Source organism: Harpia harpyja, chromosome 10 (genome assembly GCF_026419915.1).
Source record: "Harpia harpyja isolate bHarHar1 chromosome 10, bHarHar1 primary haplotype, whole genome shotgun sequence".
Lineage (NCBI taxonomy): Eukaryota > Metazoa > Chordata > Aves > Accipitriformes > Accipitridae > Harpia > Harpia harpyja.
The window spans coordinates 9,004,306-9,025,599 of NC_068949.1; the positions used below are offsets into that span (position 1 = coordinate 9,004,306).

At 42.4% G+C, this 21,294-nt stretch overlaps 1 protein-coding gene across 2 annotated transcripts; it reads right to left on the bottom strand.

Annotated features, from left to right (window-relative positions):
* Positions 1–633: 633 nt before the first annotated feature.
* Positions 634–20,428, bottom strand: ATAD1 (ATPase family AAA domain containing 1). 2 transcript variants are annotated; one of them, XM_052798700.1, is made up of 10 exons: positions 20,338–20,428; positions 17,811–17,986; positions 16,039–16,137; positions 15,635–15,755; positions 13,790–13,990; positions 12,531–12,637; positions 9,500–9,589; positions 7,349–7,399; positions 4,220–4,356; positions 634–3,666 (listed from the first exon to the last, which is right to left on the bottom strand). In XM_052798700.1, exons 2-10 carry the CDS (start codon positions 17,970–17,972, stop codon positions 3,546–3,548), a joined length of 1,089 nt encoding a protein of 362 aa, XP_052654660.1. In that variant the 5' UTR covers positions 17,973–17,986; positions 20,338–20,428; the 3' UTR covers positions 634–3,545. The 2 variants fall into 2 exon arrangements, with proteins under 2 accessions (XP_052654660.1, XP_052654659.1); XM_052798699.1 differs by lacking the exon at positions 20,338–20,428 and adding an exon at positions 19,572–19,732.
* Positions 20,429–21,294: the final 866 nt, after the last annotated feature.

Genomic DNA, 21,294 nt, shown 5'->3' on the forward strand with positions numbered 1-21,294 from the left:
CACCCTCAGTGCCTGGGGTGGGGCGAGGGCTGGGCCAGCGAGCAGCGAGGCTGACCACAGAGCCTGTGTCCTTTCAGAAACCTCATCTAATTTACCTTTTTTGCCATCTGGACTGTGTAGTGTTGAACAAGTCACACTCAAACATTGTGACTGCGCTGTCTTCTGGGCACCTTTTAGCTGCTAAAACCCTGCAGAAATAAGGGATGATGCTGCATCACTCAGTCCCTTCCCCACAAGACCTGCTGGAAAGGGGCTGGGGGGGTCTCGGAGAGCACCACAGCCTATGCTTCCTTGCTTTGGGACTGACAAAGGCAGAGCTTGCAAGCCCTGCCAGCCTCTGTTCAATGGAGCCGAAGGCCCATGGCCACTGGCCTGCGCCTGCCCTAGCTGTGCCCTCTGCTCATCTTGCCGGGGCTCCAGGCACCCTGCTCACCCAGAGCCGTCCCACGCAGCACCCTGGGTTTCACCCTCGGCTGCCTAGCTGCCACATCCTGGGCTTCCCAAGCACCAGGCAGGGAAAAGATGCCCTTGCCCAAGCCAGGCTCCAAAAAAAAAAAAAAAAAAAAGCTGTATTTACAGAATTCAAACATGGACACACTGGCAAAGGTTACAGACAACAAATCAACAAAGACACAGAGCAAACAAACACCACATGTATTTACCTGTTACTTAAGACTACTCCAAAGATTTCTGTTTGCACTGCAGTATCAGACTGGCAAGATACAGCCCAGGGACAATTTAGGTACAGTCTGTACTGTACACAGTGTCTGCTGCTGACCGCTACAGCTGAACAGGTCCTGAGCACATTATTTGCCTGCTGGGAATGTCTACACCTCTTCCTGCCAGCGGATTCCACCTTTAAACCCCCAAGAAAGACCTGTTTCACATGACACTTTGCATTACAACTCAGAGCTCCGTGCTGGAGACTAGATCAGCCTCAGCCCGTGCCTGTGAAACAATGCTCGGTTTGAGCAACTGGCCCTCGAGCTGCAGGACAGGGGTTAGGCTTGTCCCTGCTCTAAGGAGAGGCAGGATCAAACGGTGAGGAGCGTGGACCAAGCCCCTGGAGACCGTGGAATGAAAGCGGCCATGTTCCTGCGTGACAAACCCTGCCGCTTCCCCACCTTTTGAGCAAGCTGCCAGGAGGATCTGCGCTTTGACAAGGACTCCCAAAGCAGCAGCAGCAGGACCAGGCAAGTATGGAAAAGTCCTTGGAAAAGTGGAAATCGCACTCCAGCTGTGGGAACTGCCCTCAGGGGCAATTACAAATAACCTCTTGCACCTCTGCAAATCAGTCCCTGAAACCCGCAGCAATGCATTACAGGCACAAGGTAAAGGCAAGATCCAGCCAGCATGCAAACAGCCAGGCTTTTGGAGAAACACCCAAACCGGAGTGACTAGAGGATGCCCCCGGCATCTGCAAACAGTGAAGGGTTTGTTCCTATTCCTGTGTGCTCAGTTTGACATTTAAATTTGCTCGAGAACACACTTTGCACTCACTCTATTAAAGCCAATTATTAAGATGGCATTCTTCGGCTGCCCACACGAGGTCTTCACTAAGTAGGAAGCACCTTGAAAAAAAAGGAGGCAGCGCAGGACAAGCTGCATTATTGCACCAGCCTGGCCTTTCTCAGGTGTAACAGCTACCGTGAGGGGCTGGAAGAACGTTGGAGTCAGAGCAGGCACTGAAAACAAACTGAATAGCTGGAGACCTGCATCAGGCACACACATAATTCAAACCTCCTGAGAAACCAGCTTCCGATAAAAGTAGCACAATTTGCATGTTTAATTTTAAGGCTAGTGCTTGAACTCGGGCTCTCCCAGAGCTAGCGCTGGCTTACATCACTTCCTAACGTGCCTAGTGGGATTAGCATTCCACACACCCCAGACTTTTTAGATTTCCACAGCCCAGTACTTCTGGCATGCCTAATGTCCTACATCCTTGTGTTAGAGCAACATGAATTTACCATAGACCTTTTACCCCCATATCAAAAAGCAAAGCAATTATTAAATTATTAAAAAACCTCCCCATGTTTGGTACCCAAGGAGATTAAATCAGGTCAAACCCAGCTGCTGCATTACACAACCAGCATGCCAGACAAAGGGACAGCAATGAGAAAGCTGCGCTTAACAGAAATTGGCACCAGCACCTGATACTCTCTGATGGCCACCTCCAGCTGTCTTCTTTGGTTTACTTTGCAGTGCATTTCATTTTACATCGTTATCTCATTTTCAGTGCTTGCCTTCCCTCAATAGCTAGCAGAGCTGTGACACAGCATACCACCCCAGGGGTTTGAACAATTCCGATTATGTATTTGTGTTTAATTAGTGCATAATTCATAATATTGTATGAAGAAAAATCAAGTTCTTGAAAACCTACTGACAATAACTTTACCAAAACACTGTTGCCACTTACATTTTTTAACCCTTTGCCTTTATCACCACGTAACGTTACATGAATTTACTAAAACTGTTACCAGCAAGTACAGCAGAACATTACCAAGTCACATTTATAAACCTAAAACCCATTCTCTTCTCTTCAATTTTGCAGATCAGAGCACATGACAGAGCAAAACATCACAAAACGACCCCCCTCACCCCGCACCTCAGAGCTATGCGCATGACACTTCATGGTACAATGCCACGGTGCAGAAGTGGGTCTTCAGAGGAGGTTAAATAGCAGCAAGTCCTCGTTACAATGCATAATAGATCAGAAAGCCACAATTTCAGAGAGCTTATAATATGTGGGGCTTTATGAAAGACCAGTTAAGATTCTACTCTAATTACTCACATCAAGGGAAAAATAAAAATAAAACCAGCATTTGTTTAAAAAGCCTCAAAAAGCAGAATTCATACAAAATGAAAAGTATTCAAACATTTTTACAGCAGTTTACTATCTTTACTAAATGGCACCAGATTTCAAGTGGTCATGTGAAAGAAAAGTCAGTAACATTTCAAATTTTGCCTGAAAGTTATTCTAGAAGCAGAATTTCTATCTTCGTATTTGCTGCTAAAAGGAAGTAACAAGTGTGAATTGAGTATCGACGAATCTTTAATCTATACATCTTCTGATTTGGTTTGATTCAGTAAGTAGAAAAGATTTTCCATACTCAAGTTATCTACAGATTATGTCTATATATAAAAAAAAGGTGTGGATATATACATTTAATACATACACACACGCTCATACATATATACACAAACTGGTAATGGATCGTCTTCCCTCCACACCGGTGACGCGCTGAACCCACACACCACCTCAGAACCTGCTTTAAGGCTACACAGTGTATCGAGTATGGGACAAAACACAGGCAGTTGCTCTTGGTCTGGGCTATAATTGTTCCACTTCATGATCTATTGTTACACTTCTAGTTGTGCATGATAGAATTTCAATAACTTAGAATTTGTTGTATAAAAACAATTCCAGAAACAGAACTCCCTTATTCAAGGAACATCCCCGCTCCCACCCCCTGACATTGTTTTTGCTAACTGATTACAGAAGTCAAACTAAATCACATCAGAAACTGCAAACACACTCTTTTGTCTTAATCTAAACTAACATGCATCAAAACATTCTGCAGTGTGGCATCCTTTGATTTTCTCATCTTCTCAATCGCCCTGTGGAGATCCTGTTGCTGCACAGGCCGAATTTCATCTTCGTCACGGCTTTAAAAGAAAGAGAGAAAGGAAAAAAAGCAAGATAATGATTCAGGTGCTGTGTAACAGCTATTCAAACAACGAGAAGCAATCACTGACAATAGCAGCTCTGACATGGATCCAGCATTACACTGGAAACACGCCCCTGTCCGTGCATATATTACCAGCAAGTATGGGATATCATCAGAGGAACATCACAGCAAGTGGAGTTACATGCGTGCAAGAGCGTTACCAGCATGTAAGCCTGGTAAATACAGTGCGGTAATACCACTTGCTGGCACAGGCCACCTCAAGCTTGACACCTTGGAACAAACAGTCTTATTTTCATAGTCAAAATGAATAAAGATAACTTACTTGTTTGGCTTTTTTTGTTGTATAGTGGCAACTTGTCAAGAAAAAGAGAACCTCCTGCTTTCTGTTAATCACAGCAAGGTTTTTTAAACCTCTATAAATTCGCAATTCAAATCAGAAAATTCAAACTAATAATTGGGACAGTGTGTAGCACCAGGAGCATTCACAGTTGCTCTTCAGCTATCGTAACAGACAGAATAAAGACACATACGTCTCTTCTTCACAGGCAGAATTAACATATTCCCTGACACAGAGGAGTGCTGCATCCCGGCACATTTCTTTCAGATCACTGCCCGAGAAGCCATCGGTCTCTTTAGCAACTTCTAGGAGATCTACATGCCTGTCCACCTGTCAAAAAAAAAAAAAAAAAAAAAAAGTCAGCGCATGAAAACTCTGAAGTTATTTACTTTGTTCACCAAGGACAAGAAACAGACACCTCCAAGTATTTTTACCTGCCCTAAGAAGATCTTTTTCAGCCTTAACTTCTTTTGAGAACTAAAAGAAAATTATTAACTTACACTTCGAACCCTCCAAGTAGTTCATTTAATTAAATAAAACTGATGCTTCATCTCATAAAACTCTGTAGCTGATTAAGAAAAAAGAACAGGCAACCGAAAGCACACCATCATATTGGTATATTCTGTTACTGACGAAGCTCCTGCGCCATTTTGGAAGCCTACTGGATGGCAAAAACTGGATCACAGAAATAATGACCAGTTTTCCCAAATGCCCAAACATGTTTCCTGCAACAACACTGCATTTTTTGGTAAAAGGCTCGATCAGACCCTACGTGCTATCTTATCTATAGACAATGAACACTACCCAGCGGGTCTCCTTTCACAGCCACAGCACTTTTTTGACATTATTTGAAAGAGTGCATTTTGTTTTCATGACCATATCTTTTGACCAGTAACACAGCAAGGCTGGAAAAAGTTCCTGTCACATTTATGTTTTGTTGTTGCCACCTTTCAGTGCAGAATAAGAATAAGAAGTTGAAAAACAGTCGTTCACTATCGCAGCAACTCAGTTGTCTGTGGAGTTACTGAACAACTGCTCCTACTTTATACAACCACAAAATGGGGAACTTGGAGGCAAAATAAAATGTCTAACTCCGTGCACTGGATCAGACTGAACTCTTTCCAGCCGAGACCCCATGTTTTTTCAGTCTGTTTACAGAATCTCTGATAATAGCCCCTTTCAGCATATTTTCCAATGCATCAGTATTTCCTTTTCAAAAGGTTAAAGCCAAACTAGTCTAGTAAAAGGCTGGAATTATGGGATGACTTCTTCTAAGAGGGAAACTATTCTGTGGTGATGAAGGCAAAGCCCCAAGTGTAATCTTTGCTGCTTCCCGCTACCCCTTCAACCTGTGCACTCCCCAGGATAACCCAAGAATGCACTGACATCCACTGAGCACCCTTCCAATTCCCACCATTCCTCCCACTTTTCTTGAAGGACAAGGGTTACAGTGATACTGTCCTGTTGGCTTGTCTCTTGAGCTTGTACTTGAGCCCCAGCTCCTGACCTATGACTCAGCTTGCAGTGCTCTGGTTTGGGTTTGGAGCGAGCCATCTGGCTCCCCAGGCACAGAAATTAAGGCAAAAGTAGCTGCTGACTTACACCAAAGTGCCTCCTACAGACACTACAGCCTGGCTGTCTTGAAGTGCTTTGCTTTAAAGCATCATCCTGCACAGAAATACCAAAGCCAGTAGCAGTCAGCTGTGGATCTGCAATGTGTTTGCTCAATGTGGGGCTGAAGGCCATCAAGAATTGAATGGAGCAGCACAGCTGAACAAATAGAAAATGAGCATGTTGTATAGCAGGCATTAACAAGGATTTCCCTTCAAGTGAGAAAGAAGAAATAAGATTTTAAGACAGGCAGGGAAAACAGAGGGCATGACTACACCTGTCATGTGAAGGACTGCCAGGAATTTTGTCACCCTGGCTGGAAATAAGCTGGGCTTGAGAGATCCAATTCCTCCTCCTACAGGATAACCAATACAGGCTGATTTCCCACCACCCCACACCCCCCGAAAAATGTTATTTATGTGGCTGTGATTCACTGCCAGATGCTTGATATACCTTGTGTTCTTTCAGGTCCATAATCAGGAGCCAATTTATGTTTCTGCTGAAGGCCTTAAGGCCAAGGTGCTGCAACTCCCAGGCCCAGGTGCCGAGGCAAAGGAGACAGAGTCCACTTGCATGTGAGGGCTGGGTGGCTGCAGATATTCAGGGAGCCTGGATAAAGGTCTATTATTTGGCACATCTCCCTAACAGCTCTTGAAAAGAAATCTGAAAGTCTGAAGTCTGAAATCACCACTCGCAAGAGACGTTTTAGTTTGTTTGAGATTTTCTGCAAATAGGTCAGCTCTTCCTCCACAGCTCCTTTGGCATTTCATATCAGTTCTGTTTTCACACCTATGTCTAGTACTTTGCAAAAAAGCCAACCTATACCCTAATCCTATATAAACAATCCCAAATGACCATTTGCAAAGTATCCTCCCCAATATCTCAGCCATTTGCAGTGATGAGCTGTGATTTTTAGGCCTCTTAAAAAATGTAAGCTGGTTTTACTAACAAATGATATTTATTAGGATAGACCTCAATCAAGAGACACTTTGCAATATTAACTTCAAGACAAAACAGTGCTGCAGACTACATTTGGCAGGAACCTCTGATAACACAGGTCCCATATCCTGCTAACAGACACAGTACCAGATGTGCTCACAGCTACTCCTTCCCCTCATCTTGGAATGCAGATGGTGGCACAAACACCATATAATATTAGTAACAATATCGATAGTAGCTTTCCTCTAAAGGAAATACGAAGTAGGGATCAAAGTGCAAAAAGCAGCACTGTCAAAAAATATCATTCCTACTTTCTTGGCTTGAGCCAACAGACTGTACAGAGTTAAAAAAAATCAGTATCTCTTCTCCCTGCTTCATGATGTCTTGAAATTTTTTTCACTGATCAAAGTGATTTCCAAATATGATTCAACTTCAGCATCTTTAGAGATAAATATATTATCTTGTTATATAACAAGAAAATGGAGACAAAGAAATTAAGTAATTTTCCTCGGAGGTGGTGATTCACCACAAAAGCCAAGACTGCTGCCCTGACTGAGGCTCATGCTTGAAGCAGTACGCAACTTACTGCTTTAATTTAACGCCACACCTAAAACCACGAAAGATTCCTAAGTTATAATCAGAAACACCCTGGTAGATAATCTCTACCTTACTCCAAGACAGTCAATTATAAAACATGTTTTCTACAACTCCAGAGCTTGCACTCATGACAACAGTAATAGAGCAAATTAACCATTAAAAGAAGTCTACTTACATTTTCATTTTTCAAAATTAGCTTCAGGATTGCTTCTCGTTGTTTCAGAGCCTTAAACAAAAGAGTTTAAAGTTACTAGAGTGCAAAAATAAACATATGTAACACCTATCTCGATTTTGCACAGTGTGGGCTTTCAGTCACAATTCAGTGACACAAGCTGATCCCTCAAACATGAGGTGTGATAACGTGCTAAGGAAACCTATCTGACGGCAAATCACTCGGCAAAATGAGATCTACTCTGACTACAGGAGCACATGAAACTAAACATTTGAGCATATACATTTACACTAACTACACGGAAAGGGAAAATGCACTGACATTTAGTCTTACTTTGCCCTAAGTGAAAGCAGCTGTCTCCAAAGATTTCCCACCATCTTTAACGGAGGGCAGACTCTCTAGATCTAAGGGATGCTTTCAACACTTTGCTAAATCAGATGAAGAGGATAAACTGTTCTGCTTAAAAAAAAAAAAAAAAAAAAAAATTTAATTCTACAGATGATGCTTGGGAAATGTTAAGCAATATAACATACTGTGATGAGGCTACTGAAAGAAACAGTTAAGTAGTGAGCATATCCTTAATAGCATGGTAAAACACAGGCAGCAGAGACTCTTTTTTGTGTCTCCCAAAACCAAATTTGTCCTAAACTCACTTTCATTGTTAAAAAGGGAAAAAGCTACCCCATAGATACTCTGAACAGTTCATACTCTGTCTCAAAAAATACTACTTCCATTTCCCCCTGCCTTGCAGATAATTTCTTATGAGCAATTTTGGGCACCTTAATCTCAAACTTAGTTATAAAATCTGCAAGGCTTTAGCTACTCTACAGCGATACTACCTGTGCACACTTCTAATCCACAGCACACAAAAATTATCTTGGCCCTCAATAAAAGAGTTGTAGCCAATCTTGGTTGTATCGCAAAGTACCGCAGACAAGAACAAGAGACAAGCAGTAAGTTGATGATATGGCTGTAGCAGGATAAGGAAAATTACGTGTCTGTGCCCTAAATGACACCTCCTATTGTAATTCTGATCCTGGGAGAGGGAGCCAACCCCTGTAATATCCTGAGGCGCTGTTACCTGCGGATAATTCACCCTTCTAACGACAGTTCTTGATAGAAAGACATGATAAAGTACTAAAATACACATCCTTGCCCCTTACTAATTCAAGGAAAACTTGAAGATGAGTGAGGTGTATGAAACCCTATGAGCAGGCATTGCAGAAAAGCAGTTACTAGGTTATAAATGCTTTGTTTCAAAAAGTATCCGCCCACAAGGAGTGAAAGCCAGTTCAAACACGATGGGTCTGGGAACATAACTACTCTCTTGCACAATAATAGGAGTTTTACTCCTCCAGTTCTGTCTCTAAGTTTCTGCAAAAAATGAATAATGAAGGGTATTTCCGTAGCCAGAATGGAATACTGACAACCACAACTGAACTATTTATAATATTGATACAAAAATGTCTTGTGATATCACTAAGTGTTCAGACGTGACTAAAATGCCTTGAAAAAGACGGCAATAGCAAAATGTATAGGAAGGGTAACCTTGTGATGGCTAGCATAACTGATAAAGACCAAACTCTGCATGTTTGGCATAAATCTTAAGTGGAATAAAAACAGTTTTCCAGATTGCTTGCAGCACCTGACTGTGTAAAGGCTTGAGAAGAATGTGGGCTTTGGTATGCAGATCTCATTCCCTCTTCTCTCCTTGAAAACATGTATCGAGACCTGCTTCTTGATATATCTGACCTGTGTGCCACTCTCCCTGTAGGCAAGTGTGTGCAGTTGCTTCTGTGCTTTTTGTGATTGTTTTCAAGTTAAAACTAAGCTCTTTCCAGAGCGTGGTGTCTAAGCCACTCCATTCTTACAGATGAAGAAAATGGGTGGGAAGCTCTCAGAGCACATGGAGTTGTTTCAGATAAAAGACCCAAAGAATCAAGATTTCTGTGAGCAACTTCACCTTAAAAAGCAAAGTTCTATATGTGCTTCTAAAAAACTAAACCCAGATCAAAATAATACAGTATTTCTTTGGGAAAAAAAAAAACAACCAACCAAAACCAAACCCTGAAACGTACATTTCCTGGCTGATAAGGCACCTGCCTGCAGCTCAGCTACTAGGCACACTGTTCAGGCAAACCTGGCGCAACTTACAGGTTGGTTGATGTGAAACCGGGTTGGCATTCTTCTCATGATTGCAGAGTCAAGATCCTGAGGACGGTTGGTGGCTCCCATCACTATTACCTGTATACACCAACAGAAAAAAACAGTCAGCCTGAAACCAGCTTTTGAAAACATCGCCGTACTGGAGTTTCAAAACCAAACATGTGATTCTTCCACACTTATCAAGAAAATCGACATTTAAAGAAGTTACATAAGGTTTCTTGGTACCCATTTCAGCAACTGGATTTAAACAGGCAGCTTAAGAGAGCATTGGTGCCACAGATTACCAGCTGGGTGGAGATTTTTACATTAGTCTGAAGCCTTCTGAGCCCAATTTGAAAGTTCAAACTCTAAGCAGTAGCCCAAAACTTCTGCTTATAAGTCCTGGCGATGTCTCTTTAGTTCTTGGTGGTCTGGAAGGAACTTGAAAGGAGACATTTTGATAAGGTATTAAGAAATGTGGCAGTTCTGTGCCGTGTTGAAAAAAGAAAGGCAATCAGTTCACCAGGATGACCAACCTGGCAGCTTTTGCATGCACTAAAATGTTGCTTCTTTTTTTTAAGCATTAAAAAAAAAGCATTAAAAGTCAGTAAGAACCTATACGCACTGGCATACTGTAACAGCAGTGCATTAGATGTGTACAAGCCAAGTTCAATACAAGGAGAGTATTTACCTCATTTGACTGCATTCCAGTTATTAGTTTAAGAACAAATTTACTTCCCATTCACATCAGCCTTGTTTTCTCATTTGTTATTGTAAGTTATGTACATTGTAAATACCCAGTCACGAAAGTGGAAAACGCCGGGGAAATTAATCTCATATCAATAAGGTTTCCTGACATGCTTCTGGTCTTTTGGCTGGGGTCCCTGTTCTGCAGCAGCCCCTGGCCAGGCTGGTTGCATGTCCCGGAGCAGAGTCACCCTGCCACCTAGAGGCTTAATTACACGGTGGCAAATTGCTACGCTCAGAAAAAGCCAAAAGGTGCATTTTTCGCCAGGGCTCCAGCAGTCTTCACTTTCTAGAAAGCATTATGCATGCAAGTGCTTTGCGCTTGCCTGCGTGCCAAACACAAGCTAATGTTTGGCTGAGCTGCCTCTTGCAAAGAGGCATCACCGTACCCATGCTGTACTTCCCCAGGATCTGCATCAAGGCCCAACGTTGGACCCAAAGCGTTGCCCCTCTGCGTCCCTGGAGCTGAGAAGCCTTCCTAAAACTGGCTCTGTCTGCAGGTTCTGTGAATGTGGGACCCCCACAAGGCACAAATGCGGCTGTATGGGGCTTCCAGACTTGAACTGTCCCTTCAAGCAGCACAGCTCTCTTTTCCAGGCACTGTGCCCCAAGTTCCTGCCAGATTCAAGACTGTATCCTTGGCAGGTTTAGCCCAAAGCTGAACATGCTTTTCAGGTGCAGTCAACACGGGAACAAATAACATTCATCACAACACTTACTTACAATTTCCTCCTAGCGTTTGGAATTTTTGTTACCGTAACAAAAGCCAAATTTAATCCTTATTCAAAGGAAATTTGTTTGGCAAGAATCAGACAAGCAACCCAAAGCTCCCAAGTAAACATTTGTAATTAACGAAAGAGCCCAGCAAGCTGGCTGTCAAAAACTGAGACAATGCAAATGTCAAAACCATTGCTTAAAGAAGACTTCCTGAATTGCAATGACATCTCAGGGAGGAGCCTGAAGTAAGGTATTGAAACAAAACACTCCCGCTGAAAAACTCCCCAGAAACCTGAATCAACCCCTGCAGTGTCCCCAGCCAATTGTTTGCATTGCATTTTCCTTCAGTGGCCCCCTACCCTGCAGAGGCGTACGAGTAAAGGACAGGAGTGACGTGTTCAGGCACTGCATGCTGAATGCGAGAGATGGCTAAGAGCGTTGTCTTACTGCAGAGAATGAACAATTTGACTTGCTCCAAGAAGTTGTCAGTATATTGGGAAAAAAGATAATACATTCAAACACCAGAAGAAATGTGTGCTTGCAAGATCACATTAGCTTCCAGTTAAAGTGTTCATAACATTGGCCTCTCATTAATGGTAAGCAAACGCTCTGCTTTAAAGCTCCTCAGTACATATATTCACTGTGTTCTAATCAGTTTTTAAAAAAATCAACTGAAAAAAATCTTTAGCACAAGCTTGAGAGAGGAGGAAAAGCAGATTTTACAAAGAGTTAACGGAGGTCAGAGCATTGGAACTCATTCACAAAAATAATACAGATTAAAAAGGCTGAAAATTTTAAAATTGAAGAAAAAAACCCATCCTTTTCGAAGGCCTTAAAAAGATTCCTCCAGGTGAAAGTTCAGAAACACGCCAAGCAGGCTTTTGTCTATGCTACATTTGAGTAATTTATTTCATAAATATTTTTGTTTGTTTGTTTGTTTTTACAGCACCAGCAGCTTTTGTATTTTTTTTTCCTCTCCAAAATACAATATTTCTGTTGAGATTATGGGAGGGGGACAGAAGCTTACAGGAATAATGGGATGAAAGCATGGCTCCATTTAACAGAATTTGTCTTTTGATAGCATCAACTTCTCTACCCTTTCAGATTAACTCCAGAGTCTAGTGTTTGTCTTATGCTAGTCCAATGCTTTTCTGGAAACAAGCCAACCAACCTGCAACTGGGATGAATACTCAGATCTTTCAATATCTTTCCTGAAATCAGAGATTCACTTCATCTGGAGAAAACATTGCTGACAAAACATTTTTCAGAACAGTTTAAAAATTCCCAATTTTGGCAGCTCAAACTATACAGCTATATTACTGAGTCTTAAGACGCTTCTGAAAATAACACCTCTTAACTAAAACCAAAATACTTACAAAAACAGTCTTCTCAAGAAGAAAAATGATCTATTATTACAACTCATCCCATTCCCATAATATACTGGTAATCACTGACAGGTAAAGAAATTCTTTTGGCAATTATTACTACATGCAATCTGCTACTCTTCCCAAACGGCTCAATGCACAATAACCAAGGGAAGAATCACATTACTTTTCTTGTCATCCTTTGTACTTACTTGGCAGTTATAATCGGTGTCCAGTCCATCCCACAGACTCATGAACTGAGCTTTCATCATAGCTGTAGCTTCATGGTCAGAACTTGATCGACTTCGTAAGAAGGAATCTGTATCAAGGGATTCAGTATAGCAGTTTACTTTCAAGCCTGCCATAGAAACTATGCTGTTTGATTCCTCACGTGCAGACTTGTGCTATTCTCTATCTTGTAAATACTCTTTTTAATAAACATTTTCAACAGATGAAAAGTATTTCTTACAATGAAGAATAGGAAGGCAGAATCTCACCATACTTTTAAGCACATCTTTTAAATTACATTACATGAATATGTACCTATCACATGAGACTGTCCCAAATCTCATGCTCCAATTTTTCACTTTCCTGAATTCATTGAAAGTGTAACTTTCACCTTAATTTCTCATGCAGAGATGGAAGCATTCAGAGTCTGGCAAGCTAGAAGACACCAAAGCACAGGAGAACAGCAAGCTGCAGGACTAACGTAAAGTAGGCTATACACTTCGTTACGCAGAGCTCTAACTCTGCTAGTGATTGCCTACAGAATTTCCAACATCTAGAAAAACACCACATTTTTTGCACCCATAGAAAAGGATAAAAAGCATCTTGAGAACGTAGCCCATTCATAAACCTAAACTGTGGAAAGAGCAAAAGCTTTGTCAGCTCTGTTTCTGCAAAACATACAACTCGCTCTAAGAAGCACCAGTGCTACAAGACAACAAGCAAGTTTAAACTGACCTGCTCAAGTTCACAGGGACTTAAACACTAATGTGACAAGTCCAGATGCACCGAACAACTGGCACCTTTGCTGCCTTCCTAGCTGAACCTCCCCTCCTACTTCTTCAGCCTTATTAAACTATTATTCCTGAGCTCTCCTAAACCCGTATTTTCTTTTCCATTATGCGCCCTCACGGCAGAAGCGTTGGAAGTGTATTTGGTGATGGGTTTCCTGAATAAGGAGTTCCCTTGACAGAAGAAAAGCTTTCCTCATGGACCACCTTAGCCCAACCAAAAATAAGCAGCAACTTGTTCTACTTGTAATTTCCTCCACTAACACGAGGAAGAAATACACTGGTTTTCCTAGTTTGCCACCATTACTTTACAATACTATTTATATTGCTAAACCTTGTTCCATTATCACTCTTTTTAAGGAAAAGATGACAGTAGATCAATATACCCATCAACTTGAACCTACAGTTTAATGTCACTCTGCTATAGTTACTTACAAAAAAGGATAGATTTTTACCTATTTCATCAATAAAAATGATGGACGGTTGGAGCTTTATAGCAAGGGAGAAGACAGCAGCAGCCAGTTTTTGAGACTCTCCATACCATTTGTCCGTCAGTGTTGAAGGCTGGAGATTGATAAATCGACAACCTGCTTCCTTTGCTGTAGCTTTGGCGATCAGCGTTTTGCCACAACCAGGAGGACCATAGAGAAGTACTCCTGCAAAAGTAATGGTGTTAATGCTCTCCGGTCGCTGTACAGAAAACATGCTTTGGTATGACAGACCTGATAGTGTCCAGGCGTGTATTTTATCCAAGTTTTAAAAGATAAGAAATCAAGTTACACAGTGTTCCATCAAATCAAATACAGAGTTATGTAAGATATCCTTATTATAAAATTAAAGCTAAGAATATCTAAAACCAGGTATGATGAAATTGAAGGGAGACATTTGTCTGAAAGATTACTTCTATTACTGTGACTATAAAAAGGGTTTTACTTTTATGTAACCTTTATTTCCTGTAAGTATTTGACAGGCCTTGTTTATGGCCAGTTTCAGCCCTCCTAATAAAACTTAGCACAGACGGGGTAGAGAAAAAAAAAAAAAAAAAAAAAGAGCCCACAAACATTTTAAACAAATTACTCCCAATTAAATATGACATTTCATATTATTTTTAAACTTGTCATAGTGAAAGAATTCACAGTAGTGTTTTTCTAACATAGTTGTAAAGAAAACAATTTAAAGAAAAAAAATTAAGTCAAACAAGCCTGAAACACAGAGAATTACTAGGGGTTTTTTTCTGTTTATGTCACTGACAACCGCAAACATAACTACTCTGAAGCAATGACTTCCTATTAACACATTATGCAAGCCACTAATAAAACTGGGGAGCTTGCCCTATATGGAAAGTCCACTTTCAAAAGATAAATAAAAAATAATTCTTTCCTTCAGCTTATTAGATCATGACATTAAAGTAATTTTCCAGACAGTTTCAATTTGTGACTTAACCAGAAAGTAGCCTGGAAAAACTAGACCAGTTACAAAAGCGCTTCATTTTCCATCACTTAGGACACGAAACTGAGATGGTCACAGATACAGGCAGTAATTAATAATTTTCAGAGAACTTTCAGAAGACAATATTCCAGGGATCAGAGCAGTAAAGATAAACTTTGGCATTTTGTCCAACATTTTAGGTTCAAATTCTGCTTGTCTGCAGTAACATACAGCAAATATGGCTGTAAGCACTCCAGCAGAGAGAGTCCAACTTCTGCTTTACTGCTGGAAAGTTAATTTGTCACCCACCGGTTTCCTTACTGCCTCAACACTGTGCGACTCGACTCCAGAGAAAATCAAGAGATCTCCAGAATAAAAATGGGATCTCTGTCTTTTTGAATCACCAGAATTTCTAGGACTAGAACAGAGAGATGACTGCAAGATTAGCTTACATTGACGTCTCATGTTTATGACTTATGTTTCTGTGACACCGTAGAAATATTAACCAAGGTTGCATACAAAGCTGTACAGCAGAGTTATAGCTCACCTCTGCCAAAGGACAAGATGGGGTATAAAAAGAAAAAAAATTGACAGTGTAGGCAGTTAAAAATGCAGGTTACATGGATCAGTGCACCAAAATGTAACATCAATAACTGAAAAGCAATTATCGCTTCATTATTAAGACGAAACTTATGCACTAGAACTTGATTTCACGGCAAGAGAAGAGAAAAAACCTGAGGGTTTTCCCTGGCATCAGTCCTAATGGTTGCACTTCGGACTGGCAACCGACTTCCTCTTTCCTTTCTGGGTAATGGTAACTTTTTTTTTTTTTTTAAATACCAACACATAAATCTGTAACATTTCCTTCCTACCTTTTGGTGGCTGTAAGAGCCTGGAATTCTCAAACAAGTACTTCTTCTTGATGGGCAAAATGACAGTATCTTTCAAATCTGTAATAACATCATCTAAGCCTGCAATATCACTCCAGGTTACCTAATATGGAAACACATTATTAGAAATGATCACCATAGTCCCTGCCAACAAAAAATATCCACAAGTTTAAAAGTAGCGCAAGGCCTCAAAAAAAAAAAAAAGACAAGTGATTAAAAAAACCTCCGCTCTCAATGATGCAATTTTAGTTTTAAATTACAGAAATATTTTCTATGTATTTCCACAGATACATATATATGACAAATAATGTAATCCAAAGCCAAAAATCAAGATCTTTCATGTCTGAAGTGCTTTTATCGGAGTAACGTGGAAAACAGTTTCTTACATGCATGCTAAGTGGGTCTACAAGATGTGCAGCAATACTCATTTCGTATTCAGTAAGCTTGACATTTTTCACTCCAATTTGCTTCATTAGTTTTTCAGCCTGGGGGAAATAAAATGCCAAGAAAATCAGAGAAAGAAATTGAATACTTAAGTCAAAAATTAGTTTTTCAAGAACTGCTATTTGGAGTCTGAAAAGCTGCTCCTTAAGTCACATGTGAAAAGAAGTTAAATCTTTCTGAAGTAGAAGGTTCTGCTGTTTCCTAATGACTTGTTGTCACTTGAGTGAAAGTCGTATGTCTCAGTTCCCAACAAATAAGCATCACACCAGTCCTCCCACCCCCAAATCCACGAGTCATACATTATGACCTGAAAAGCAACCAAAATAAACATTAAAACACGGAGTTTGCTGCTCAGTACAGGTTTGCAGACACACAGGTAACCTCTGTACAAAATCATTTCCATAATGTCTACAGGAGTTTTCTAAACTAATACAGGTATGTTACACTTAAAAACTTTCAGATGAAAATCCCGAAACTTGTTATTAACTAGAACTCTAGAGTTCTTTCACATGCTTAATTATCTTCACTCACAACCCTGCAAATACTGCACATGGACTTTAATGGGAGATATAATTGTGTTATTATAAAAAGCATGCCCCCCCAAACCTCCACAGCACTGTATCAAGGAGAGATTAATATATTTGTAAAAAAAAAAAAAAAGAAAAAAGATAATTCACAGAAGTGAGTCAATTTTTTCTATGTATTCAATGTTTTCTTTTTTCCAATTTAAAAGGAAAAGTCATTTGTTGTGTCAACATGCTTTCACAATTCAGCTTCTCTTTATACTCAAACTTGCAGTTAAGTCTGACATGCTTTTGGGATATTGCAACCTCTTATATAATAGCTGGCACTAGCACAGATTGTGAAAGCTGATTTTTAAAGTGGAGCCAATTTTTTAACTAAAGATTTCATTAAAAAAGAAAACCCACCCAAAACAGAATTAGGTTGCTCAAAACTGCTGTTTGAATCCATGAAATTTGCGTCAGCCAGAAAACAAAAAAAAGTTGCAACATTTCCTTCAATACTTTCCAAAGGAAACATTTAACACTTGGTTCTGAAACGTACCTAAATCTTTCCCCAGAGCATTAACCGCCATGAATCATTCTAGTTCAACTTAAGCAATAAGGCTTTTCACTTTTTCTTCTCCCCTTTCAAGGACATTTTGACTGCTACTGGAGGTGGGGAGGGGAACACAGGGAGAGGGACAAAGTGCAAGCTATTCTTAAAAAGGCAACTGGACAGCAGTGTTCCTCTCTGTCATGAGTAACTACAGTCCCTGCCTCTGCCATTAAGTTGCCAAAAAGCAGCACAGAATTACGTTATTTCTGCTCAAGGTATGAAAAAGCAACAAAGAGACTGAAGAGAGCATTATTTAATGCAACTGCTGCTTAGCAAAATTGTCAGAAGCAGAAACGGCACTAGGACCACATACTTGCAGGTAATTAGAGACAACATCGTGCTCCAATTCAACAGTTTTTCCACCACTTCAAGGTAGAGATTTTAACTTGTTATAAAATGTAAGCACTGAAAACACTAACAGCCTAGATCCTGAGATTTACTAAAAAATAATTCTAGTTTTTTTGATTATTCCACATGCTTTTGTTGATTCTTTTGTTGGTTATTGCAAGTCCAGTTTTCAATTAGCAGACTTCTCCATATGAACAGTAATGAACCAGACAGCATTTCACAGAAATATTTATGAATAAAATCCTACCTGTTTCTGAGCTTCTACTTTTTGCTTTCTGGTCGGATCAATGGCATCAACCATCCATTTAATGGTAAAATATGTTACAGCACCAAATATGGTTAAACGAAAAATTAATCCGACCACTTCATTCCGGCTCAGGGGACGTGAAAATGCTTCAGCATGGACCATTTTGCCGTTCAACACTAAGTGTAAAAAAGTGCAGGGAGGAACAGAAAGAAAGAAAGAAAATTAAAGCTGACAAAATATCTGCCTTGTATTTAAGCGCCATTTTATAAAAACTATTTCCCATGCACACTGTGGGCATAAAGCTTACCATGAAGTTATAATGAAATATCTCAACAATAGCATGACCCCAACATATAAAAGCACATAAGATTAAAAAGCACGGCACTGACTATAACGACAGTTTCATTTTCAGTTTCAGTAAACAGAGAAAAAACAGCAGCAATAACTTGAGGCCTTCCTTCTTGATTGACTGCATGCAAAAAGGTCCTGATTTCACTGTTGCCTCGAGAAATCTGCATTCCTTTCAGCTATAGAATAGCCAAAGTAATAAAGACTACTTTATTTCAGTGCCAAGTTTACATTTCCATTAAGGCTGGTGTTTTGTGACTGTTATTGACCCAAGAATGCTAAGCCATGGAGACAAAGTTAACTACATTATTTAAACAGGGATTTCTTCTCCCCAAGAGGAAGTTTAAAGGAAAGGCACCCAATTGCCACATTAGGGAGCATTCAACGACTTGTATTTGAATAAAACGAGGTTAAGAGCTGGAGCCTGCACCTAGCAGAATATATTTTGAGTTATTAATATCCCTGGAAAACTGAAAATGCTGGATGTGGCACACAGCTACCAAGGGAAAAGGCTGGCTGCTATACGAGCCAAACCCAGAAAGTACAGCACCTTCAAGTTAAGGAAGTGTGCTGCAGAGAGGAAAAAAACCCTTCCTAAAACGTTGAAAAATTACTTATAAAATCGGGGTCCTCCTTCCCCAATCTACTTTCTCCTCAACTGGTGGGGTTTCCGCTTGAGAACCCCCAAAGCTCTCCTTGTTCACTGCCCGATTTTCCTGCTGCAAGGGCAAAATCAGTGGCAATTCCTTTGGCAGCTTCCAACGCTCCCTGGCTGGTCTCCAAACTGAGCTGTCAGCCAGGGAAAAGCCAGACTACCTACAGCCAAGATATCCTTGAATTCCCCCTCGCTTGGCTACCGGTCGCATTCTGTCGACCCCTTATTCAACTCAAGGCAACGCCATACCACAGATTCTGTTTACAAGGATTCGGCAGACTGGAATTAGGAGAAGTACTGTGATACGTTTACCAAAAGACATCAACGGCTCACTGCTATGTTCCAGTGTGGATCACTAAAACAGTTTTGGATTTTTTAACTCTCCATTCTCTGTTTAGAAATTTAAGAATCAAGGCTGTTGCTGTGCATACCTGCTTGGAAATCAACTAAAATTTGCCTGCTTAGGCATCTAAGCAAGTAATACAGCACGCGAAGATTCTGCATGCTGTCCTAAGCTTGATTTATTAAAACAAAAGGGCTATGTATCATAGAATCATAGAATCATTTAGGTTGAAAAAGACCTTCAAGATCATCAAGTCCAACCATCAACGACACCCACTAAATATTCAGCGAACAAGGAAAAAAAGCTTCCAAAAAAGCCCCAAAAGCCAGTGAAAAAACCCCACTTCTTATGCAACCCTTGCCCTGAATACCAAATGTAAGAAGAAGCTTTAACAGGGAAGAATTTTAAGCGCAACCTTTCTACATGAAGTTCTGCTTCCCCCGCACGAGTTTTAGCATTTATTTTCTGGGCAGATCGCCGAGATAAGGAGAAGGACAGGTAACTGAACAGCAAATTCTGGGTCCGTGGGGCTACCAGCGCGTTTTGGTTTAGCTCTGCCTGGCTGCACCCCGACGCTTCCAGCAATTAAAAAGAAACCAAAAGGAGAAGCGGTGCTGGTTCCCCTTCTGCTCCCACAGCGCGGCTAGAGAAAAAGTTCAGTTTCGGGTGGGGAACCCTCGTCCTTCCCCGAGCCCTCGGGCAAGAGCGAACGATTCCCGGTCAAGGACTCGGCTCTGCGCCCCCCCGACCCCCCGCCCCCGCCCCGACCGGCGCAGCGGCCCAGAGGACGGGGCCGGTTCCCGACCGGGCCCCCGAGACCGACCGCCTCAGCCGCGGTCCGGGGCGGGGGGGGGGGAGGCCGGAGCTGACAGAAGGGAAGGGGCAGGGCCGGCCTGCTGAGCCCAGCCGTGCCGGCACCGGGTCGCGCCGTCCCGCTTGGCCTCCCGGGCCGCCCGCTGGGCCCCGGCGAAGGCAGGAGCAGGCCTCGTGGGTCCCCGGCCCCGCCGAGGACGCGGCGGCCGCCCGGGGGCCGGCCATGGCGGCGCGGTGAGGCGAAGGCGGCACCGCAGAGGGCCGGGCCGGACCCGCCGCCCGTGACCTTCCCGCTGCCCGGCAGGTGCCGGCGCAGCGGCGGGAAGCGGCCGGCGGGCGGCCCCTCGCTTTCCCGCCGGGTTACTCACCCCTCGGGCAGGTCTCTCGGACGCACGGCCGGCGGGTCGCGGCGCGGCGGCGGGCGAGTGGAGGAAAGCGAAAGCGGCGGCAGCGCGGGCCCGGGCTCGGCGGCGGCGCGTCCCGCGCTTCCCCGCTCCGGCCGGCTCCCGCCGCCCCGCACCAAGGTTCCGGCCCCGGCCCTCAGCCCGCCGGAGAAGGAGCCGCGCTCCCCGCCGGCCCCGGACCTGGCCCTGCCCCGAGCCCAGCCTGCCTCGGCACCCGCCTCCTAATGAACACGCTCCGTCCCCTCTCGGAAGCAGCGGCGTTTCAGAGCCTGATAGCTCAAGCGTGGAACACGCAGAATGTGGCAGCTTTGGGCTGCTACAGGCGTCTGCCGGAATGAAAATCATCGAAATTTAAGAATTTATCAGCAGTTTACCAAAAGATACTGACGCAATAGTATTCCCATTGCAGCTTGTAATGAAGACAGTAAACTCGCTCTCCCCATGTACAGTAACAGAAAAATGGCCAGAAAAAGGTTAAAATAAGGGGATCTCCAGCATAAGTGCAATTAATCCAAAGTTTGTGCAACTTCTCTTCAACCTTTCTGCTCCGGGGTCAATGCCACCAAAGTTCTGAAGCCCTTCACACCTAGCTTTGCTCCTGAGAGAGTCCCTTGTCACGTCATCTTGTTCTTACCTGCAGTTCGTACATTGTCCACGGGCTCCCTAACAAAATTCAGCCTGCTCACTGGGGATCGTAACTCGTTTGTCAAGAGCAGTTAGCTTTTTATACAACGCGTACTACGGGTTATTTTTAAACGTCATCCCTCACACAGGAACGCAGGTGCTTCACCCGCTGAGGAGTCTACTGAAACTCCTGGTGGCTAATGCAGACGAGAACCTGCGGAGCAGATCCGCTGCTTCTGCTCCGCCATTTCTCCACCAGTGCCGCCTCAGGTAGAGAACGTGACGCCAAATTTCCTT